Here is a 25,377-nt window from a genome sequence, read left to right as displayed (position 1 = left end):
GGTCAGTTCCATCTGGATATCTTCGTCACGATAAAACTGCTTCAACTCCTGATTTATGAACTGACCTCCTCGATCCGACCGGATTGTCTGCGGTTTCCGACAGAACTGATTTTCAACGAGCCTCACAAAGCTCTTGATGCATTCCTTTGCCTCACCCTTGTCCTTCAGTAGATATAGTACCAGGTACCGACTGAAGTCGTCAATCAGCACCATAAAATATCGGTTGCCTGCCGGGGTGACGTTTGACATAGGCCCACACAAATCCGTGTGTATGAGCTGGAGAGGCTGAGTGGTCTTCCGGGCGGCTTGTTGAGGAAACGGGGGACGGTAAAACTTCCCCTCCAGACAGCACTCACAGACAATCTTCTGACCACAGTCCACCAGCTTCATTCCTGTGGCTAACTGCTTTCGAAGAATTCGATCCAGAACCGCTGGATCACGATGACCGAACCTTCTGTGCTGGCAGTTCATCGAATAGCACGCATTTGACGCCGCTGCATATTCCTGGTCCTTCAGCACATATAAGCCGCCGTTCCGTACACCCGTCGCCACAACATTCTTCGATTGATCAATAACTTCAACACTCTTCTGCTTGAACAGCACGTCGTAGCCTTTATCCGCGATCTTACTTACAGAAATGAGTCCGCTATCGAGATCCGGCACGTATAAAACGTTGTCCAGCCGAACATCAACGGACTGCCCAGCGCCGTCGACACACTTCACAAATCCGCTACCGTGGCCGCCCGACTTCGTGTGGTTCCCGTTTGCCATCACAACCTGAACGCTATTCGACTCATCCAGCGTGTCGAAAAAATCGTCGCTGCTTGTCATGTGGCACGACGCACCGCTATCGACGGTCCACAAACGTTTTTGCGCCGCTGGGGCACGACTGACGTAGCTCTCCTCCTGCACGAGAAAGCTCACAGGCTCCCGTTCCTTGTTTGTGACCTGCTTCGCTTTGGCTTTGCGTTGACCACCGCCGTTTGACTTACCGCCGCTGGACGATCCTGCTTCATCTTGTGAGCCCTTCACTGCGAGCCACTTCCGACAATCCTTTTTAAAGTGGCCTGGGTGCTTGCAAGAGAAGCATGTCTTGCTTGACTGTGTCTTGAGCACCTGCTCGCCACCGGGTCCATTACCGTCTCTCTCGCGCCGCTTATGAAACTCGTCCAGTAGTTTCGATGTGACGAGCTGCATGGTAATATTTGCGTCCGGGCGTGCCTCTAGCGCCGATGCCAAATGGTGGTGGGACGCTGGCATGCTTCGCAACACCACGCCTACCTTCATCTTCTCATCCAGAGGGAGGGCCGCACTCTGCAACCGTGCAAACAACGTGTCCATATCGAGTAGATGTTTTTCGGCATCTCCGCCCTCCTGGAGCTTTGCATCCAGCAACCTACTCAAGAGCGACAGCTGGGAAGTAACTGTTGACTTTTCGTGATAGTCTCGAAGTGCTTCCCAAACTTCACGGGCGGAATCATGATTCTGTATCAGTGTGTACTGACTCGGATCAACACACAGAGCGATTGTTGTTCGCGCCCTCCTGTCGGCTTTCTTCCTTGCAGCCGTCTCCGGCTCGGGCTTGACTTCCTCCACTACGTACCAGATGTCTTCCCTCGTCAACAGCATCTCCATTTCAAATTTCCACGTCGCATAGTTGTTGTTGAGCTTGGCCAGGGTGAACTTGCCCACTTCCGCCATTCCGCTGCACAAAAACAAACTTCCCGACGATCCGCACACGCGAACGACACCACCGCAAATCACAACGACAACCGACAATTGTGACTCGGGCGTTTGGTATCAGTGCATCAGCGCCCGGTGGCTGGATAAACCAACATGGTGTCCATCTTCTTGGCAGACACATCCGACAGAGCGGCCATCAGAACATCGGCTCCAGGGGCACGTTCACCTCAATTCGGGAGATTTGTGTCATAAATTTTCTCAAGTCTACGTTCTGGACGGAGGAACGAAGGGAGTTACAGGGAATTGGAAGGTGGAGGAAATCGGCAAGCACAAGAATATGCTAGCAGAGTTTCGTTCATTAGAGTGTCCCATAAATCTCCGGATAAGCTAAAAGGCAGTGACGACTACGCGACGTTGGCGTTCGAAATGCAGATGGTGATGCTCAAGGAAAGAAATCTGGCATGCCGTTGATTCTTCGGACGATCAGCGAGGGCCTCTTGGGCCGTGCCTTAGCGACGAGTCGCCTAAGTATCGTCTGCAAGACAGCCGGAAATACAGGAAGATTATCCTGCTGCAGAAGTTGATAAAATTAGAGTTTACAGACTTCAACCGTTGAAGAGTATGTGGACGAGATTTTGACGGCGTGCCAGAAGCTGCAGGAGGTTTCCCGATTGGTCTCGACGACCAATGGATATCCTTGATCCTCATGATAGGGCTGCCGATGAGATACGACTCAAGGGTCATGGGAATGAACGCATCAGGAATCAAGTGGACGGTGGATCCAATCGAAGATTCTTTAGAACGTGGCCATCGAGGCTGATTGAAAGGCTGGCAACTGCCAAGCAATCAGAAGGTCAAATCGAGTATGAAGTGTTTCTTCAAGAGAAGTGTGAGCACTACGCGTCGGAATGCTTACAGAAACCGAGTTTCCATAACGAGTTTACGAATTGTGATGAAGAAGGCAACTCTGGCGTGATAGAAGCAGGAAACCATATGTGCATGAGGGATGCTGATCTTGTAGGCGCAAAGCATGTGTTCATCTACTTGGCAGACACATCCGAGATAGCGACCATAAAATTCAAATTCCAGCTAGACCCTGATGTAGATTCTATTCAACATCGCTTTGGATGGGTAATACAAAGGGCAAGGATTGGCGCGAATGGTTCGATTATCACGAAGTCCTGTAAGCCATTTGGTTTCACCTACGACATTGATATTATGGCACGTAAGGACATGAGCCACCCACCACAAGCTTGCATCAATCAGTAGTGAGGAAATCAAGGTGGTTGAAGAATTCGTGTATTTGGGTGACTGACGAAAATGAAGACAACATAACATAAACTGACTATCCATAAGACTCTCATTAGACTGGTAATCTTCTACGGACACAAGCCTGTACAATGCCCGTGGAGGAACAACGCGCACTCGGAGTTTTCGAAAAGAAAAGCGATATATGGCGGGGTTTATATGGAAGACGGTACAAGAGGAAAACGAATGAATCACTAGTTGCATCAGCTGTTGGAGGACCCATTCATCCAATCCAATCCTGATAGGACATTTTTTTTCATTTCTCGTTCCAGCATCTAGGACTTTGCTTCAAACCATACAGAGATTTTGCTAGCTTTGATTTTGTTTCGCAGTTGGGTCATTAAATACCATGTACATATCCTCCTGTAGTTCACCGTAAAGAAAAGCTGTTTCGATATCGAGTGAATGAATGTAGTGTTGGTGATGCAGATCTAATTGTCGCCAACTAGATCTGCATCACTAAATACGATGCCTTATCGAGCCTTACCGATTTTCCAGTGAAGCAGATTGTTCCAGCCGTCCAAGCCGTTCCGTTCCTGTGCTCGGAATCGGTGAAAGGGTCTTCCAACTTGCTTGCACTGGCAGGTATAAAAAATAGAATTCTATTCGTACGTTGAGCCCTCTTCAAATTCTAGTCCACAAGCGTGCGATATTCCAAGCCAACCTTTATCGACGATGGAAAGGTTTACTTCAAATTACCCGATCAACTGCCCGCAATCATCTAGTTATCCACTGTCACCGCTAACGGAACGCTCATCACAAAGCATGCTGGAAGCCCCGAAGCCATCCGACACAGTCGAGCCTAACCGATATTGCAGCGAAGCAGATTGTTCCAGCCGTCCAAGCCGTTCCGTTCCTGTGTTCGGAATCGGTGGAGGGGGCTTCCAAATTGCTTGCATCGCATTCAAGCCAATGTTCTTCTTCGACGATGAAAAGTTCGACTGCGAATTTCCTGATCAATTACCCGCAATCATCTGGTCCTCCACAGTCACCGACGACGGAACGCTCTTCACAAAGCATATTGGAAGCCCTCAAGCCATCCGACACAGTCGAGCTCTGCCAATTTTCCAGCGAAGCCGATTATTCCAGCCGCCCAAGCCGTTCCGTTCCTGTGCTCGGAATTGGTGAAGAGGGCTTCCAACTTGCTCGTCCTACGGGGCAGCAGGGACTTTGTCCAAGGGCTTGACTACCCCTCCCCATGGCCACTACGGGTTAGACCGGGACCATCGTCCCTAACCTTTAATCCCAAGGCGTCAAGCGACCCGTGCCGAGGGGATGCATGGCCAGGGGGGTGAAATAATAAGCTAGACCTTTAACGGAGCCTGTGGGGTACCTGGGCACCCTCCACAGTAATTGTCCCTTACCGCGTCATGCTGGGCTCTGGCGTTGTGGACCTCTTTTCCCGAGCAACTCGTGGGACCAAAATGGAAAACCAAGTCAATTCTTCAATTAGTGGTAGTAGTGTAGGCGACAACCCCTTCGCAAGAGGTGGGTTGTTCAGGTCTCCGCTTAGGAGGCCAGAGGCAATAGTCGGCAGCTCAGTGCGCAGCGCCAGCGTGGGTCACTTCGCCTTCATCTCGACTAAAAAAACGCCGGTAGAGGTTATTGACGGCCCATGGCTTGTGGAGGCGATAAACCGCAAACGCGATGGGCTTTCGGCCTTCGAGGTGGCGACGAAACAGCTGGACGCCATCATCGACTTTGCGTCATCGAAGCATAATATCAGTAAGGACCTCAAGAGGAGCTTGCAGAAACTTCGAAAGTCGATGCTGGACGCCAAGCTGAAGAGGGCGATCGGGACGGCCAAGTGTAAACCCGTGAAATTCGTGGAATCGAGGTCTACCCAGACTGAGGCCCAAGGATTCGCGGACTCGGGCAAGGTCGAATCGACCGAAGGCGTGCCAGCGAAGACGGTGGTACCAAAGTCTACCCAGACTGAGGCTCAAGTATTTGCGGTTACGTCGGGGATGACTGCTCCAACGGAGCAGACACAAAAACGGGGGAGACAGTCTCCAGGGGATGAGCTCTCTGGGGGCCGCTCCAAAACGCGGAGTGTTACTACCCCGAACAAGGGTAGTGGGGCTGGGAAGCTGAACCTCGGCCAGGTACCTCCAAAACCGGGGGAGGAAGGACCTGAAAAGGTCCGTCCACCCAAGAAAGACGGTGGTAAGGGGTTACGGCAGGCTGAGAGCTCTCAGCCGCACCAGACCAGGGAAATAGAGGAGGATGACCGAAGGGCCGAAAAGAAGGCCCAGGCGAATGAGAGTAGCAAGAAGTCTAGGGAAGGGCGCCAATCGCTCCAGGGACGATGCCCTAGTCATCACGGCGGACGAGGCTAAGTACTCGGACGTCTTGAAGGCGATGAGGAGTGACGTCAAGCTCGGTGAACTCGGCGCCGACGTACGTCGAATAAGACGTACCCGGATGGGCGAGATGATCCTCGAGCTGAAGCGGGGCGTCTCGCAAAAAGGCGCCGCCTACAAGAAGTTGGCGGAGGAAGTCCTAGGCGAGACGGTCAAAGTGAGGGCACTCACGACGGAGGTGAATCTAAGGGTTAAATACCTGGACGAGATCACCGAAGTCGAAGAGCTCGTCACGGCACTGCGGCGACAGTGTGAAGTGGAGACGTCCACCGCAGCCGTTCGGCTACGGAAAGATCCGGCAGGGACGCAGGTAGCATTTGTTCGGCTATCTGCAGCGGACGCCTCCAAGGTAGTCAAGTTAGGGAGCGTCAAGGTGGGATGGTCGGTATGCCCTGTGGGCATATACGAGCAACCCGAAGTTTGCTTCAAGTGCCTGGTACCGGGGCACAAGCAATGGGACTGCAAAGGCCCTGACAGAAGCAATCTCTGCCGACGCTGCGGATTGGAGGGACATAAGGCACAATGCTCCCAATTGTTTGATTTGTTCCAGCAAAGCTGTGAACAGCAAGCACCCCATGGGGGGTTCGATGTGCCCGGCGTTTCAGCGTGCTGCAAAATCACAGTGCAGGTAACGCAGCTGGCTTGCTCGCTCTCGCCCGAGTGTTTGGTGTGCGCAGGTTTAGAGGAAACGGCGGAACATGTGTTGTTCTTGTGCTCACGTTTTCGTGCAATGCGTGACCACATGCTTACCACATGTGGTCTGGACACTACCCCGGATAACCTAGTTCGGAGGATGTGTAAAGATGAAGTTGGCTGGAACGCCGTTTTATCGGCTATCGCCCAAATCGTCTCGGAGCTACACAGAATGTGGCGCGTGGACTCAACCCTAGCAGCACACATGTTTCTCATTGGTTTCTGCAACTGATATGTGACCAAATTCAGTCACAATCAAGTTGCTGTAACCATTTTTGGCTGACTTGTGCTGCTCGGGAAGGATGGCTAGTTCAGACGCAAATAAGAGGTGGTCCAAGGGATCGGAGTCGGCTTCATGGGTCATATCGGTGGTCATGCTCTGTGGTCGAACTCGATCCTTTTATCGAACAAGTGGCCGCGCGAAGAACAACATGGTATCGTCGGCAAGTCCTTCTGTGTGCTGGCGAATAGGCCCTATCGCAGAAAGGTCAATTTGGGGTGCACGCGGCATCATCATTCTTGATACCAGTCGTGCAGAGGGAAGCAGGCGCGAAGTCGACCCTTCCCACCTTCCGAGGACATAGGGCGTGGTAAGGCCACCTGGAAAGCCGGCAACGCGCTGGCATGATACCATGGCGTTCTTCTAAAAAAGCGAGTTACGATGTTCGGTGCTGTAAGGACACGCAGCTAACCTCGAGGGTGCGTTGTGCACTACCCCCCTTTGAAGCATTACTTTCTAGTTGTACCGAAGGGACTATGGGCTTGGCGGCAATGGAAACGGTTTAGCAGGTCGGGGATGTAGTCCTGCCTCCCTCGTTTGCTGTTGGAGGTGATCCCTAACCCCGCACTTCCTGGACAACCCAGGATGTCTGTTGAGCAGATTCCCCCTCCATTACTTAGGAAGAAAAAAAGGCAAGTACAATAATTTTATTACATCTTTGGGACCTTATTTCCGCTCCATTTGTATCCACGATACTCCGATCGTACTTCAAGTCACACATCTAAGACAGTTGATAAATCATCCCGATGATCGCATATGGGCCTATTATCAGAATGTTCGGGGAATTCGTACAAAAATTGACGATCTCTTTCTTGCTGCTTCTGACAGTGGGTTTGATGTGATTTTCTTGACTGAGACTGGTTTGGACGACCGAATCAACTCCATTCAGCTCTTCGGATCAGAGTACGATGTTTATCGCTGTGACCGTAATCCATGCAACAGTGATTCTAGTACTTTGATATCTCTCGATCATGGAAGAATGCTTGAACAGGTTTGTGTTTCTGCGAGCGTGAAAGGGCGTAGGATCAATATGGCCGTTGAGTATATCCCTCCGGACCGTAGTCGAGATGTAGGTGTTATGGAAGCACATGTTGCTTCTATTAGAGAGCTGTGCAACAAAGCTGACAGTGTTTTTGTTTGTGGTGACTACAGTCAACCTCGATTACAATGGTTAACCTTAGATCACGTGGTCAGCATCTCAGAAACATTCTCGTTGAATGCGGCTGGTGTAGCTCTTCTTGACGGAATGGATTTTGTCAATCTAAGTCAGCGCAACACCATAATGAATGAGCTACAACGCACGCTTGATCTTGTGTTCTATAACGTCGATAACATAATTGAAATTGAAGAGTCAGTCGTACCACTCTTGCCAATTGATTCCCATCACCCTCCTTTAACTTTATCTCTACCCGCTATTCATCATTCGCCAGTAAATTCAGATGAGGCGGCAAACAATGATGTAATACTACTGGATTACAAGAAAACTGACTACGCAATGCTCCTACAATGCTCAACGCAAATTAAGAAGGTGTAAAACGGGAGAGAATAAACTTAAATTTAAGCGCGCAAGTACAGCATTTTGGAGGCTGAATGGCTATTTGTACAAGTCCATATGTAACAAAAGTTCAGATGGATTAACGACGAAATCCTCGGAGCTTTTGGAGTTTCGTAAACGGTAAAAGGAAAACCTCAACCATTCCGGCTAACGTGTATCTCAATGAGAAGGAAGCCACGAGCAACGCAGACGCAAGTGAACTATTTGCGGAACACTTCGCGTCAGTTTTCGAAGACGTTGAAGCAATCGATAGTGAAGCTGAGAATGCATCCGGTGATGTGCCTTTAGACTTCATAAGTTTAACAACGTTTGAAGTGACAGAGGATATGGTCATCTGCTGGACTTCACCAGTACTTGCGTTACAGCGATGGAACAGAATAAACAAGGCGATGTCATCTACACTGACCTTAAAGCTGCCTTCGACAAGATGCACAGGGTGCATCAGCAGAGCTCAAGTCGTGGATGCATTTGCCTATCTGAATAATAAGACGCTACGTGTGAAACTAAACAACTGTATCTCAAACCCTTTTGTCAACAAATCAGACGTTCCCCAGGAAAGTAATTTGGGCACATTGCTATTCACGCTGTTCTTCAATGATGTTGCGCAACGATATGGAGCTAAATGCAAACTGGTATATGCGGATGACTTCAAACTCTACGTTACGGTTCAAACAATTGACGACTGTTACCGTCTTCAAAGATTTCTGGACCTATTTGTTGAATGGTGTAATCGTAATAAATTGACGATCAGTGTGCCAAAATATATGGTAATGACGTTTCATCGCATAAAACAGCTAATCATCTTCAACTAACTACATAATTGACGGCGATACGCTACGCAGAGTCGATAAAGTCAATGATCTCGGTGTTCTTTTGGATTTTCGTCTTCACTACGCATCCATAATTTCAAAGGCCAATCGCCAACTAGGATTTATTTCCAAAATAGCGCGTGATTTCACAGATCCTCGCTGTCTGAAATCACTCTATTGCTCTCTAGTCAGACCTATACTAGAAAACGCATCAGTCGTATAGTGTCCCTATGAAGTGACTCTTCGACTTGAAAGAGTGCAGAAAAGATTTGTTCGGCTAGCTTTACACAATCTTCCGTGGAATGATCCAGATAATTTACCCCCATATACGAGTAGATGTTTGCTGCTGGATTTGGACACGTTGGAACACAGGAGGAAAATTCAGCAGGCTACATTCGTCGCGAAGCTCTTGAACGGCGAGGTGGATTGCCCGGAATTGTTATCCAAATTGAATTTCCGAGTTCCTCAGCGATCGTTAAGGAATTCCTTGCTTCTGCAACCAAGGTATCATCGCACCGCCTATGGATACTACGAGCCTTTCTCTGCCATGGTTAGAGTGTTTTCAATAGTAGAAGCAGATTACGAGTTTGAAGACTCATCCAAAAAGTTTCGTAGCAAAATCCGTAGAAGGAAATTCTGACAGTGGTATCGTTTGTGTTATTTAATTGTTCTTATTTTTTTACTAGTCATTACAATGTGTTTTTGTTGTTTTTATCACTTAAGTTTATTCATGTAGACAATTCGTCGGATGAATTATAATAAAAAACGGCCCTTACCCATCTTGCCTCGCCTAACCCTACGTATACAACCTAACAAGTTGTGTTAGTCTTTTACTCTGCAATAGTAATCATCAAATGGCAAAGTGGGGCAAGATCCGACACCCAAAGCTCTGGCTGTGAAACACTAAAAATCCTCCGCATACTGCAGATTTTTTGTCTTTTTGCCATCTATTTAGGGTCTTTTCTATAATATTAGCTTGTAAATATATTGATTGCCTATTTAATTTTAAACATCTTATACATTGGTTTTAAAAAGTGTGTTTTTTCGAGGTGTTCATTTACTGTATGGGGCGAATTCGCCACCCCCTCAGGGCAAGACGAGCATGGGTCATACAATATTTGAAAAGATGTTTTGAACTTAATAAAACATATGTTAACATTTTTGCACTTCAATGGATTATGCACAAATGATGTTACTTCCAAAATTGTCGCTTTAAATGATGGTTTTGTAGTCACTGGTCATAACTTCGACTGAAACTGAAAAAAAATTCAAGCATCCGAAAGATATTCAATTTGCAAAAAAAAAGAGTTAACCGCGGTGGAGGTTGGTACTCGGATTCTGATGGCTTTTCCGCAAACGTGACCTTTAAGTGGTCTTGTTGTGTAGTTGTGTTATCACGCCTGTCTAGAGAGTAGGAAGTTGAGGGTTCGAGTCCCTCCAAGACACGTGGATTCTTTTTCGCAAATTTCATATCAATTTGTCCATTTCGAAACATGTGCTGTGCATATGCACAGCCTAGATATTGAACATATTTTTTAAAATCAATTAATAAAGTGCTTAAAATGAATAAAACAATATTTTTTTCATGCTAATATTATAGGTAAGACACACCATAGATGGCTAAGAGATGAATCTCCAGTACGTGGAGGATTTTTAGTGGTCCACAAGAGCCAGAGCTTAAGGTGGCGATCTTGTCCCACTTTCTCCAACCCATTCTTTCTTTATTCCTGAATGTGAAATTAAATTTAACTCCATTATTTTTGACGACGATCTTCAGCTACTGATCCGTCTTAAAAATATGAGGCAGGTTGAAAGTTATTTGGGGAGATTTGCAAAATAAAATTTAAATAAAAAGTTTCGTTCTTCTGAGAAATACCAACTTTCAGAATAATGTGTAAAGGATCCCAGTTCAAGACCCTTTTGGAAATTACCAAGAATTCTTTAAAAAAATCAAAAACTTGCTCAGTAGTTGGAGAGTGCCTATAATGTTAGTCTGGTCTTATCAGTCCTATTGAGGATCAGGTCACGCGGAGCTTCGAAGACATTCTCAATCAAGACCTTTCGTTGGGAACTAATTTTAATGAAGTAAGGTCTATTACTAGAAAATTTAAAAAAATACATATTCTAAACTAGGAAGATTTATGTGAATATTGTAAAAGTTTAGGAATCTCGATATTTTGCAAAAAAAACAAATTATCAAATTAGCTTAACAATTGCGTAAAAATAGGGTCGAAGATACATTAAATTGTTCATAGGCAGATGATCTATTTAGTTAGCGACCCCGATTTTCAATTACCCAGTCGTTATTTCATCTTAATAGCTTGATTGACGGGCGCAACTCTAATAGACTTTTTTCTTATCATCCTTTTATTGAAAAAAAAGTTCATAAATGCAAAAAAAAAGTCTGAACTCACCTGCTCGTACCGCGCCTTATCCTTCTCCGCCATCTGCTCGTATTTGGACTTGACCTCTGGTTCCATGTCGGACCACTTTCGTCCCAGCTCCTTGGCAATATCTCCCACGCCGTACTCCGGATTCAGGGCCTTAACGTTGTTCCGTTCGTCGTGGCAGAACCAGAAGAACGCCGACCTAATATGCGGGTAGGGTGAAAACGCGTATGTTAAGGAAATCTCGTTTATTGTCAGGAGGATCCCGCGCTCGGAATCGGCCGACCACTATTATACTTACAGAGATCGCTTCGGTGCGTTAGGGTCCTTGAATGCCTTCCGTTTCTTGCCGCGGCCGACCACCGTACCCTTAGGTGGAACGTAGTTCTGCATTTCCAGCTCGTACCGCTGCTTGTCCTTCTCGGCCATCTCATGGAAGCGCTGTTTCTCCTTGTCCAACATCGTCTGGCGCAAAGAGAGGGATGAGAAAAATTTTTGGTAGTCGGCGTGTGCGATGAGGGGATATGGGGTGACGATAAAATGGTGACAATTTTTTTTTTTTTAATCTTGAACGTGATGCACTGCTCTGTAAATTCGATCTATATTTTATGGATTACTTGGAGGCCCAAAACGAACAAACTTGTTATCAGAAACACCCAACTCAAGCGAAACCCCCCAAGAGTTCCATCTCAACCAAACACCACCCCAGACTGCTTATGATGTTGACCGGCGATGAGAAGTTCCCACCCCACCACCACCATGGGGAAGATTAATTCCAATTACGAATTACAGGCCGTGTGATTTATGAGGCAGAAGAGGGCCTTGAGCCCACCAACTGCATTTGCTAACTTGCATGCGAACGGAACTTAGGAAGTGCGTCAGCCGCAGTCATGCCACCACGAGCGGAGTGCTGTCGTGTCGTGTGGGAGGTGGACGTAAACGATTATCACAAAAGCGAGCATCCACCGTACTGCAGGCAGGCACGCTGGCTGGCTGGTTGACTTGCATCAGTGTGAAAATTGCTTGCGCGCGTAACCATTGCCATCAAGGTCTGCTGCTGCTGCTGTTGATGTATCCTTCCTAGATCCTTCCTGGCTAACCTCCGCTGTTGGTCGGACGCGTCACGTGTGTGAGGTGTTGGGCCGCGTGTGGATGCAACCGGGGAGGGGGGACCCAGAAAAATAGAAGGCACCCAACCTTTCAGTAGTGGTATATATTAGTCCTCCGGGGAGAGATGGAGAGACAGAGAGCCACCCATAGAGAGAGCGGCGAGAGACAGACTTGCAGCAGTGGTGCGCTGCGACAACAATGCCGGCACATGCGGACTAAGGCCATAAAAAAGCGACCGTACGCCGTCATCGTCGTCGTCGTCCTGGGGTTTTCCCGAGATGGATTGCACATTGGTTTCTGAAAGGGGTAGTTGGGGGGTGTAGAGGATGGGGAGGGTGGATCTACCAAAAGAGGTGACACCGGGTGTCAGGGTAAGTATGATTTAAGAGCACCGTGAAGATGAAATGCAATTGAAGCATAAAGTGGAACCACGGAACGTGGCTTTAATGAAATTGCGCTCTTGGGCGAGACATAATTTGGACTTATTTTAGGGAGATCGATGAAGCAATCGATACCATCATAAGCAATTTATATAAATACATATAATTACATTTATTATGAAAATCAGTAATTGTAGAGCAATTTGAGATTAAAATTCATCGAATCAAAAATTCCATAATAAATTTCTCATTACATAAATTATTTAGATAACAATGAAAAAATATGGAATGAATTTTAGAAGTCAATAGTTCCGTAGAATAGGAAATTCGACAATTCACTTTTGAAGAACCGTTAATGCATAAATCTCGCTAATGGCTCTACAAATCTGCTGACCAACATGTTGTGTCAAAATATTCACATTTTCCATCACAGTAGTCCTAGGGGCCCTCCTTAACCGCGCGGTAAGACGCGCGGCTACAAAGCAAGACCATGCTGAGGGTGGCTGGGTTCGATTCCCGGTGCCGGTCTAGGCAATTTTTGGATTGGAAATTGTCTCGACTTCCCTGGGCATAAAAGTATCATTGTGCTAGCCTCATGATATACGAATGCAAAAATGGTAACCTGGCTTAGAAACCTCGCAGTTAATAACTGTGGAAGTGCTTAATGAACACTAAACTGCGAGGCGGCTCTGTCCCAGTGTGGGGATGTAATGCCAATAAGAAGAAGAAGAAGAAGAATCACAGTAGTCCTGAATTCATAATAGAAAATGTTTTAACCAAAACAATTAGATACTTTGACATTACCTATATAGATGCCAAGGCTATTCATGGTAAAATCTGGGTTCCTATGATTTAATGATGTAGATCACAAAAGTGGAAAGACAGCCCTTCTAACGTTCTTACATTTTGGCTCTTACTGAAGAACCACACGGCATGACAAGTTCCAAGTCAGACTCCTTCAATTCAAAGAAATAGCAACGAAAAATTACGACAAAAAAAATGGAATTATTTACAACTGACTCGATATTCCAAAGTAAAAAAATTGAAAAAATCATTCGCTATGTTTGTACACTTCATAATCAACTAGATTTGACGATATTAATCTATTCATGGGCTCCAGATAGCGTTTGATCAACCCAAAAGTATTAGAAAAGCATTCCTAATTCTAGTATTAAATAAATAAAATTTGCGAACCCGAACACATCTGCAGACATGAGAACGAAATTGCTATCTTAAGCTGTGAAGCTTTTCCCAGAAGGAAAAAAAAGGGGACATGACTTTTCTCAGAGAAAATACTTAAGGTAAATATACCTTTGGCCGTTTGAAGCGCTGAAGGCTGAAATAATTCCTAGAAGCATTTGAAAAACCATGCAAATTCGAATCCTTGAAGTCCATAGAAGTTCCTGAGTTACTGGAAACTTACTCACAATTACTACTTACTAGAATAAGCAGAAAAGTGAGGATATTTATTAGAAGGTCGAAAGTAATTCCGAACGTCCCTCATTGATTCAAGTAATTTTACAATTGCTCATGGAAGTTAATCAGAAGTCAGCATCAATCACATCCTTCAAAATTCTGAATTCTTTTAATCCACCTTCGGGAAGTCGTCTGTGAGACGAGAGACTGGAATCGCAATAGACCTTCACCACTACTGACGGACTTTTGCAAACCATTGGGAACATTTCGAAAGTTTTCATGATCTTTCTGGAAGTCTGTACGTTCTCCCGGGCATCTCTAACGACTGTTCGAACATTTTCAAATAATCGAGGAAACTTCTAGAATTTCTTACAATTCCTTTAAGAAATACGTACGGACTCGCAGGTGGTATGGAATGAGTAACCTCTATGGATTGGCTCTCAGGTACACTAACGACTAAGAACTGTCTCTAGTGTGTATGAACTTCTAAAATAGAACTTAATTCTTAAAGGTTCACATATCGATACAATTAGCATATACAGTAAGCCTTGCAAAACATTTTAATCCCTGAGATACTGGGAAGATTTATCATTTCGTTAGAATATACCGTTTTTTGGTCCTTCGTAAAATACGTTGACAATATTTATCGTTTATTGAATTACCATTTCTATGCAGCATACTACTCATCAGTCTTGAATAAATAGCACCATTCATTGTATTCAGAACATTCATGATGCTCGAAATAGATTCTTTACGAGGTGAACCGGCCCAGGGCCGAAAACCTCTTTAATAAAGATAATAATAATAATAAAAGATTCTTTTTTTTAATTCATCATGAAAAAGATACATCTCAGTATGTAAAACCCACTAAATTTCACTCGTTCCAAAGTTGAACGGAACATACTACACATGCTACATGGTTGACATCTGCACATCACTGTAGTATACCCATACTTATTAATGAACTAAGGAGGCTTGGGGATTATTGGATACTATGAACGTCACTTGAAATCAGTACCTTAAAGAAGTGTGTTTTACTTAACTTCCTCCCTACAAATGGCGACGAGAATGAAGAACGGCGGAAATTGCAGAAGAGAGAGTTCCTGGAAACAAACTACTCTACAATGCAAATGGAAACGGTGAATTTTTAGTAAGAAAAAAAAAGCATATATTTTCTACCGAGTAAACTGACTAAATAAACTGAGTGAAAGACTGTGGTGTGGTGTAGGGAAATTTATTTCCAGTCTGCCCAGAAAAATCTCAGACACAGAGAAGTTTTTCTAGTCTGTCTGAGTAAGGACCAAGGACAAAGAGAATCGAAGGTTCTAGTCTGTCCTGGGGAAAATCCTGATACACAGGGATTTGAGAAAATCCAGTCTGATCGGGTAGGCAAAGGGAATACATATCCAGTCTGCCTTACGATTGAAAAGAGCAAGATTCTAGGCAAATCGAACTAGTTATTTGATTTTTTACAATATATAGCCCCGCTCCGCATCACTCTTGAGCAGGTTAACAAGTTGGAAGTGTCCCTTCATTTGCTGGGATACAAGAGGTTTTAAGATATGGTCGTCGGCCTCATAGAAGCAAGATATGAGTCTTTTACGAGCAGGTCTAGCATAGCAAAGTCTCGTCTTACATCAGCGATAAGCCTAATCGTCTGATCTCATTAGGCTTATCGCTGAGTAAGGCATAGATGCATTTTATGTCCGCTGTTGCTTTTCAGCGTAATCGCTAGGATCATAGTGCGTGCGATTGACTATTGCTGTGTGACATCTAGACGAGTCCGAGATAATAACGTTCTGTTTTGCGAAGGGGGCTCATCGATCTAACTTAGCAGCGAGTCTCACCATCAACGTCAGTTGTAAGACGAGGTCGTTGAGTGTCAGCGGGAACAACCGTTCAAACTTTGTGGTAGTGGTGCAGAGGGTCGTCGTTTGGCGGAATTGGGATCGACATGGAAGCACGAGTCAGAAAGGTTAGGTTAGGGCTACCTTCGCCAGTTTGCGAAATATTTGCAGATCCAACCAGATTGGTCCACGCATCAAAGCTCGAATGATCTAGGCTAACGTGATACGTGGTGTATATAGGCAAAAATCACGCAAGTGATTTCTAAATTTTATAATTAGGACGGCAGAGCTGTCCACCATTTATGTTTCACGCCTCGTGATCTTACGGCTGGATTTCGTCTGCTGAGCAACATAATAGCTGTCAAATGCCGATATCAACCGATGTTCGAGAACGTGGATGGAGGGTTAATCAACCACATATTTCCAAGCAGCGTGCACGAAATTTGTAAGCAAGAGCTCCCTGTTAAATCCTGTAAAATCTGTCAAAAGTGACAAGTCTGCCACGTGCTTTTTGCTATTTCCCTCGGACTTCTCTTTAGGATGCTTGGACATCTGTTTTGATAGACAAGGAGCAACAAATAAGGTAATCTACCAAACATTTATTGAGTTTGGCGAACCTTGCTGCAAAAGGGAACGTTTGAAATAGGCAAGTGAACCGACCTTCGAATCCATTGGTCAAGTAAATCCACAATATATTTCCAGCTATAGGAAGAATAATAGCTATGCATGTTGTAAATTGATGAAGGCAAACATCGTTTGGAAACAATTTTTCGCCCCTTTAATATTTTTGGAAAGTTAAAGAGGGTGATGACCCTAACAAAGAAAAAAAAATGTTTCCTAGAGGAAATTCATCCAAAGCCTTAAAAATTTGTTCAAATTTCCACAGAAAATTGCATGATTTTTTTTTGCATTTTTCCACGGAAAATTCTACGGAAATCCCATCAAAAAATCTTCGTAGAATGTATGGTCGGGAATGACAATTATTGCCAGAGGAAGACGGTACCAAGTGCGAGACACATTTCGAGTTTCGACGACGAATCAAATAATTGGCAAGTTGTTTTGCTTACACAAGGAACCAATGGTTCATGCTGTGGGGCAAAAGCATTGACACGGAGCAAAAAAAAAAAACAAAATCACTGCTGGCTGACGTAATTTACAACAACGTGCTTCCATCAGAGCAGAAGTGTATTCAATTACGTTGTAACCGCTACGACCATTCAATGGTGATATTGATCAGCATCAAAAACTGCATAAAAATGCTAAAAAAATCTGCTACCTGCGACTTAACTAAATATAGTTAATAACCAAATACCCCCTGAACAAAACCCTAAATTAAATGCTGGGATCGACTATTTTCTGCAAGCTTCCGTTAGATGAAGTTGCTTCATGTAACATGACAGCAGTTCCATACATTTGTTATGGACAGGGAAGCAGGAATTTAGTTATATTAACTAATTTGTAAATGTAAATATGCTAAAGGATCCATTACTACACTCTGAAAAATCTTCACGTCATATTTACCTGAAAACAAATGTGGTTCTCATCCACCATACTTTTCACGTAAGAGTGACCTGAATGGCATGTAACCTGAACAAAATTTTACCTCGTTGAGTTACGTGATTTATCAGGTGAATCTGACTGGATTTTCCAGTACTAATGACGTGAAGTTTGAAAGTAGTTACGTGTTTGATCAGGTGAACTTTACGTGATTTCTACGTACTGGTTACGTGAAATTTCAGTAAAAGCTATATGACATCAGGTAACCACTACATGGTTTGAAATATATTGCAAAATTGTTTTTAAAGAATGCAAAATAAGCTAGTGACTGCCTGCAGCCGTAAACAGGAGACTTCTTCGCATTGTTGATGCACTTGATGCGTTGAACTGCATTTGATGCAGAATGATGTTTTTATCATTAGACAGAGAATGCTGTCATTCGGCCATTGCGCTTCGGGAAAACACTGTTGGAGAACAAATCAGTTACTGAAAAATGTCGAATAAAATTTATTAGATTTGTAGAAAAAGATGAAACTAGTTTCTTTCTTGAAAATTGCTGCTATTTCCGCTGTTAAATTAAGCAAAAAGTAGTTCAGTCTTGGCAGTTGAAATCTGGAATAGAAATTTTCTACTAACGCTACCGGAAACGGTAGTTATAGGCTTCATGTAGCTTCATCTTCTTCAATATTACTTTCTTCGAATCTTATAAATTTTATCCGACTTCCGCTGATTTTTTTTTCCAAGGAGGGAACATGCAGGTTCGGAAAATCCCCGCCTAGTTGCACATGAAATATCGCTTACCTCTGCAAATCCTATAATTATGTTTAGGTTATGTGTCTTTTATTCCTACGTGAGTATCAAGTCACTCTCACGTGAAAAGTATGGTGGATGAGAACCATATTTGTTTTCAGGTAAATCTGACGTGAAGATTGTTTACAATGCTAGTTTTCCGCAAATATCGAAGCTGCAATCACACTAACACAATTTCACTTCAATTGTTTACGAGTACATACAAACATATTCACCAAGATTTTTAGTATAAGTTACGTGAATTTCAGGTGAACATTACTAACATCACGTAACAATCGTCGTTTGTTCAAGACAGATCAGTTACGTGATTTTTCACGTGAATATGACGTGATGATTATTTAGAGTGTAGCACATAAGGGGGGTCCATAATAGGCACAAGGAACATGTGGGAATGGAACGTGTAAATCAAAGGGGGGACCATAATACGTATATAAACAAACTCGATGTTGCGTATTATGGACCCGGGGGTGGCCATAATAGGCATGCTACCTACATAATTTTAAAATGCTTGCTTTAGTAGTACAAATGAATGTTTTGGCTGGTTTTATTAACGAAACACAATGCTGATACATGTTGCTTGTCATCGGGTGCAGCAGGACTACAATTTGTCAATAGGCTCGCTCTAGCGGAGTGACTGAAGTAAATTTTAGTTGTTAAGGGGCCCATTACTACCACTCACTCCCTATTTGGATCTGCCGAAAAGAAAAACGAAAATTCGCTTGAAAAATTAAAAAAAAAAAAAACTTGACTAGCAGTAGGAGACTAATTTTTTTTCTCTTTGTCTATTGATTCGCATTTCATAGCATAGCAACTTTGAAGATGAACGTTAATCTGAAGCACGCATCTTTTGTCCAAGGTTGAGCTAACCATATTGTTGTAGAAGACTGATCTTGCTATCTACATATTCACACTACAATCAGTTTAAAACCAAATCTTCAGATTGTTTGTTTAATGCCTCTTTGAAAATATGAAGCTAAGGTTCAACATCTGGCCGACATTAAAACTAAACCCTCTCCTTCCTATGGTAGCTGTAGCTCCATCAACCTTCCAACTTTCAAAAGAATGATTTAACAAGAAAAAGCAATATTTGTCACATCTTTATGGTTTCATTAGACGACTGCTTATAAGCTACAGTAGGGCTAGTGGGTGGGCTCCAAAATGGTGGGTTGACATCAAGGAAGGAGCGCCCAACAGAGCTCTGGTCCCCACAAGTCCCTATCTCACGCTTCCACGGGTTGTCCGATGACAACAGACCGCCAGCTAATGGTTGTGTACTTAGCTGGTAGTGCAGCCTGGGCACTGTTGTCCTTCTGACATCAGCTAGAGTGAGAAGGTACGCCTCGAGCGTCTGTTCACCAGGAGGTGCGGCTCAAACAGCGTCTGCCTGGTACCCAGCGGCTGATTAACGAAATGCTGTATCGCGTCAGCTATACCTAAGGTGGCAGCCCCATCATCGCGATGTAGGTAACGCGACCCCGGTAAGGCAGCTTATTGAAGCCTCTCAAATACCACGAAAAATGGAGATAGAAGAAAAAGAGAACGTTATGTTTGGCAACCGTCCCGGCAACGAAATAAGGAATATGATTGGAAACTCGGTACCTGGAATGTCAGGACCTTAAATGAACCTGGACGAGTGAGCCCTCTGGCTCGTGAACTGCAGAAAGTTGGAGTGAACGTGGCTGCTATTCAAGAAGTCTGATGGCCTATATCCGGAGAACGTGAATTCTGAGCCGTGGACCCGACCAATACTGCATTCAAGTATAACATCTATCACAGCGGCGGTGAAAAAGCAGAGCATGGAGTTGGTTTCGTAGTGATGGGCAAGCAGATGAAGCGAGTGATGCGGTGGAAACCCATTAGCGAACGAATCTGTGTGTTGAGGATACGGGGCAAATTCTTCAATTACAGCCTAATCAACGTTTACGCACCGACAAACGATAAATCCGACGACGTGAAGGACACGTTTTATGAATGTCTTGATAAAGCCTATGGAGAGTGCCCAAAGCATGACGTGAAAATTGTTATCGGAGACGCTAACGCTCAGGTCGGTAGAGAGGACTTTTTCCGTCCCATAATCGGTAGGGAGAGTCTTCACTCCGCTACCAATGACAACGGCCTACGGCTAGTAAATTTTGCTGCTGCCAGAGGGATGGCCATCAGTAGCACCTACTTTGCACGAAAGAACATCCGAAAGCACACCTGGAGACACCCAAATGGTGAAACTTGCAACCAGATAGACCATGTTCTGGTGAAGGGGGGCCCTTTCTCGGATGTTATCGATGTGCGGACATTCAGAGGTCCGAACATTGACTCTGATCACTACCTCGTTGTCAGTAAAATTCGATCACGGTTGTCAACTGTATTGAACTAAAGATCACAGCGAACGATGCGTTACAATATCCAGTGATTATCGGCGGAAGGAGTATCGGCTGAGTACCGCCAGAAGCTCGACGAACGGATAAGTGCAATCAACGTTAGCGACAAAATCAACGATCTATGGGAGTCGATCCATGGAGCGGTGAGCACAACAGCACGAGAAGTGGTAGGCACTGCACAGAGGCGACCCAGGACGGGTTGGTTCGATGTGGAGTGTCAGAGAGTGACAGACGAGAAGAACGTTGCCAGAAGCCGGATGTTGGCGTCAGGTATCCAATCGAATAGAGATCGGTACAAGGAAGCAAGAGCAGCCGAAAAACGAACCCACCGCAGAAAGAAAAAAGAGTACGAAGAACAAGTTATTAGTGAGGCGCAGGAAAAAATGGAGCAGAACGATATGCGGAGGTTTTATGAGTCTGTCAATGGCGTGCGGAGAAAGACAGCGCCATCTCCCGTCATGTGCAACGACCAACAAGGGAATTTGCTGACAGATAAAACTGAAGTGGCTGCCAGGTGGAAGCAACACTTCGAGACTTTGTTGAATGGAGGAAGTGAAGGTGCATCGGTGAACAGAATAAATATTAGCGACGATGGACAAGCTGCGGAGTTACCTACACTAGATGAGGTTAAAAAAGCTGTCAAAGAGCTGAAAAACAATAAGGCTGCGGGGAAGGACCAGCTCCCGGCTGAACTTCTCAAACATGGCAGTGAGCAGCTTTATGAAATTCTGAACCATATTATGTCGAAAATATGGGAAGACGAGGAAATTCCTGCTAGCTGGTTGGACGGCCTCATTTGCCCTCTCTTTAAGAAAGGGCACAGACTGGAGTGCCCCAATTACCGAGGAATAACCCTCCTTAATTCGGCGTACAAAATTATGTCCCGTATTCTGTTCAACAGTCCTTCGTCGGCGAATACCAAGCAGGTTTTCGTGAGGGCCGATCAACGACGGATTAAATGTTTACCCTGGGACAAATCCTTGATAAATTCCTTGATAAAGGCCGCGTACACGATTGCTTTTTGCAGTTAAAGAGGACCTGAGGGCGCTCAATGTTCAGGGCAACTGGAAGCGATTGGCCCAGGATCGAGTCCAGTGGAGATGGATACTCCGTAGGATCATCGAAGAGCTGTAGCCCGTCAAATATCAAGTTTCAAGTCTTGATTCAAGAGTCAAAACTAAGTTTATTTTACTACTGCCCGGACTTTCGGAGAAATCCCTAGAGAAATATAGACATTTCTATGTGAATTCTTATAGCTACTTGTTTGGAAAACCCATTAAAAAATCCTTCGTATATTCCTTACGGAATTCCTTCGGATATTCCTCCAGAAATTAATTAAAAAATTCTGTTCGAAAATCTGTTCAGGTTTTTTTTTTGATAATTCCTTCACGAATTGAGCCGGAAATTCCTCCAGGAATTTCTTCAAAAATCTCTTTAGAAAAGCCATCAGAGAAGAATTTCCATAGAGAATTTCTAAAAGAAATTTTATATTTTTTTATATTCTTTATAAAAATCTTAAATCAAATTTGAAGGATTTCTCCTAAAGGGATTTCCGAATGTATTCCTAAAACAGTGTTCGTAGGTATTCATAGAAATACTTGAAGGATTTTCCATTGGTATTTGCTAAGGATTTCTCAAAGGAATTTTCTAAGAATTCCTGAAAAGTTTTCGAATGATTTTCTGAAAAAATCCAAAAGACTCCGTAAAGGAATTTCCGAAGCAATCCCTAAAGTAATTGCCAAGGAAATTCATGAAGGAACTTTTGCACAAATTTCGGAAATAAAATTGCCAAGAGAAATTTTGGAGGAAGTTCTGAAGGAATTTTAGAATTTCAAACGAATTTCTGGATTTATATCCGAAGTACTTTCCAATGAACTTGTGTGCTATGATACGGAGTAATGGAGAATGTAATGTAAGTAATTCCTTACAATTGAAAACTTTGAAAACAAGTCGTGGAAATGAAAGGGTTAAGGTCGTCCGAGGTTTGAATTCCATTGCTTAACAAATTGGTTATGAAAGAAAAACTACATACAAGATCGTCTTAGAAGTATTAATCTCGCGCAAAATCAAGTTAATTAAAATCTAAAACGGCTCCATCAAACCTAACATTTTTAATGTAACGCTGTTAATGTAACGCCCTTCATGATCGATTACCGCCACCCAATCGTAGTTATCAGTTATGGCATGTTTTAGAAAACAACATCGCTTACCATCGAGCCATCCGCCAGAGTAATCAGAAAACTGTTCTCGTCGTCCTTTTGGTTGGGACCATCGGGGTCCCACCATTAGACTTGTCCACAATCAACACTCGATAAAATGAGTCTGGTGCGAAAGGCGTTTAATTGGCGTCATTTCCCATCGAATCGAAGCCACAACATTAAGTTTGGTGTGGCTTCATAAATTGTTGTTAAAATTGTATTAATATAGTTAAAAGTTTATTAGGTCAAAAGTGCGTAGAAGCCTGTACTCCAAATGAATTCATCTTACTTGATTTTATTTCAACAATGTCCATTCCAACTTCTGAACCAGTTTAATATTTCATCAGTGGCGGGCAGGGATAATAGCTGGCAGAAATCGGCGAGGTAAGTGGAACACTATCACCAGCCACGACCAACAGCAGCTCCACCGGAGGAGCAAAGGCAAAACGACGACGTCGACGACATCGTTCTGTATGCTGCTGCTCTTGCCACGATTGCTGCTGCACATAAGTACATAATATAAATTTTGTGCGCGTTTTACCATGAGCGACCTCCTACCCCCCCATCCCGCACGATCCTGCGATTTGCCATATTTTCGTCCGAGTCCGATATTTTCCATCAGGCAGCACCAGCGCGCCGCTCTTTCATTTCCTTTTTCGGAAAAATCAATGAAAGCACCACAGGGTCGGAGCAGGAGCATCCCGTCTCTGGGATCGAGGGCAATCCGGGGCCGGGCGGGAGAGTTTGGGCGGTTTCGCGAAAACGGCACTGTGCGCTCTATTCTCAGAAAACTTGCTATGGCACGGAAAAACACAACGACGGCGACGACGACAACGTCGACTGGTTCGCTGGCTGACAGCCGTCCGATGGCAAGGGAATATGCCCCAAAGCGCACCCCAGGGGGAAGCGTACTAAATTTAGCACTGTTAAGGAGAGATCGAAATGTTTCCAAAATAACTGACAACAAAGCGTTGGAATGATGACTTCAAGTTCCAAGTACACTACTATAATGGTGTTACATTGGGCTCCGCAATTCATCATCTCCCAAAAAAAAAAAAAAACGAAAATAATCTAGGATCTCGGAATTTGCTAGAGCTTTGCTTCTTCGATGGAATGGACGTGAGTGATCTATAAAAAAAGCCAGACATCATTAGATACGTTCGCAACTTAGGTCCACAAGGGACGGCATTGTCACTTTGAAGAAAATTTAATGACAATTTTCCAATAAGGAACCTACTACCCCTTTCTCCCCTGGAAGTTTTCTGCTATGCAGGGCGGGTTGGGGTCAGCATAACTAGGAAGAGGAAACAACGTGGAGGGAAGCGGAGTTCAGCTCGATGGAGGTACGTACATACAAACACATAGGGAGAATCAGGACCGGGAGAGGGTGCCACGGCCCCGCTCGAGTTGTTGGTTCCCGTTTTGCCGTATAGAGCCCTGCGCTGCTGCTCCAGAGAGGGTGGCGCTGGGTTGGTTTTTCTGCACTACTGCTGCTGCTCCATGCTGTTGTTGAAACTCGCTCCGGCTGCTGGTGGAACGGGTAATAGGATCGATGTGGGAAAAGCGTGTATGTTCAGGCTCCGGTGCTATGTACAATAACAGCAGGACTGGGGACTCTCTTTTCTCACTGAACAACTCGGCTGGATAAACATACCCATAGAAGATATTCCCTACATATAATAAAAGGGGGACATGGCGGGGAGGGGGAAGGACAGCTAGGAATATTGGTTAGCGTTGCTCTAGCCTCGTAGCTCTGCCGGATGGTTGAATTTTGCAGCACGAGCAGCAGCTTCTGCTAGGCTCTTTTCTATAATACCAAAGCACCGAGCTAGACTGCTGCTACACCAGGGTTGCAATTGCAAAACATTAGAGAAGATTGCTTTTCAAAAGCAGGGCTGTATCTCGGTACTACGACAAAGCACTATGTGATGTGGAGAATTTTATCAAAAATATATGCACCATAGACGTAATCATACAATTTTTCTATAAATAGGGAGATAAAATCGCATTAGCATGCTTAATTCAATTTCGAGTTTCAAAATTTTAAAAACCCAGGTTAATCCACCTAGCGTTGGTGATGGCACAATGCGACATTTGATAGGTCGAGTTGTGTGTTACTTTTTATCTTTTGCCAAATTCTGCTCCCCCTTCGAGTTAGCTAATCAGCCACACAAGTTAACTGCGTGATAAGTCAGCTTTCTTTTGCCAGTCTCGGTAATAATGTCGTCACGACATTATCCGAGCCGTTCGATGGAATTCAATCCAGGACGTTTGAAAAAAAAACTGACTTATTAATTAACTGCTGATCATATGACCCTAGCTTTTCTCTTCCGATGCGTACTTTCCTCTTCCGATCTTTTTTAGCGTTCGTACATCACCGATCATGCCACAAGCAAATAAAGCAAGTACACGGATGGAAACATTTTTAAACCCACAGAAGCCATTACCGTGCGGAGAAAAGATGGATATGGCTCTTCAGAGTAAAAATGGAATCTTAAATGATGATGTTACAATTCGAAGGATATTTAGCAGTCGGGTAATTGGTGATAATGTCTGACCAAAAAGGAATTATTATACTTTTTCTATATGCCATTTCCATTCGGCAGAAATGTAATCTGAAAGAGCTAAGAAATGCATATATTCCAGGTTCTAGATCCGACATGTGC

General features: G+C 44.3%; 1 protein-coding gene across 14 annotated transcripts in view; it reads right to left on the bottom strand.

Annotated features, from left to right (window-relative positions):
• The window catches only part of LOC134203586 (high mobility group protein DSP1-like), a 154,062-nt gene that overhangs the window by 7,242 nt on the left and 121,443 nt on the right, over positions 1-25,377 (bottom strand). For 13 of the 14 annotated variants that reach the window (XM_062678452.1, XM_062678454.1, XM_062678453.1 and 10 more), the window contains 2 exons: positions 11,380-11,543; positions 11,106-11,280 (listed from right to left, as the gene is read on the bottom strand). In XM_062678452.1, the coding sequence (XP_062534436.1) occupies positions 11,106-11,280; positions 11,380-11,543 (339 nt within the window). The remainder of the gene's footprint in view (positions 1-11,105; positions 11,281-11,379; positions 11,544-25,377) is intronic. The other variant, XM_062678461.1, reaches the window with a different exon arrangement.

This window comes from Armigeres subalbatus, unplaced genomic scaffold (genome assembly GCF_024139115.2).
Source record: "Armigeres subalbatus isolate Guangzhou_Male unplaced genomic scaffold, GZ_Asu_2 Contig1981, whole genome shotgun sequence".
Taxonomy (NCBI): domain Eukaryota; kingdom Metazoa; phylum Arthropoda; class Insecta; order Diptera; family Culicidae; genus Armigeres; species Armigeres subalbatus.
This window is presented reverse-complemented; position numbering and strand designations above follow the sequence as displayed.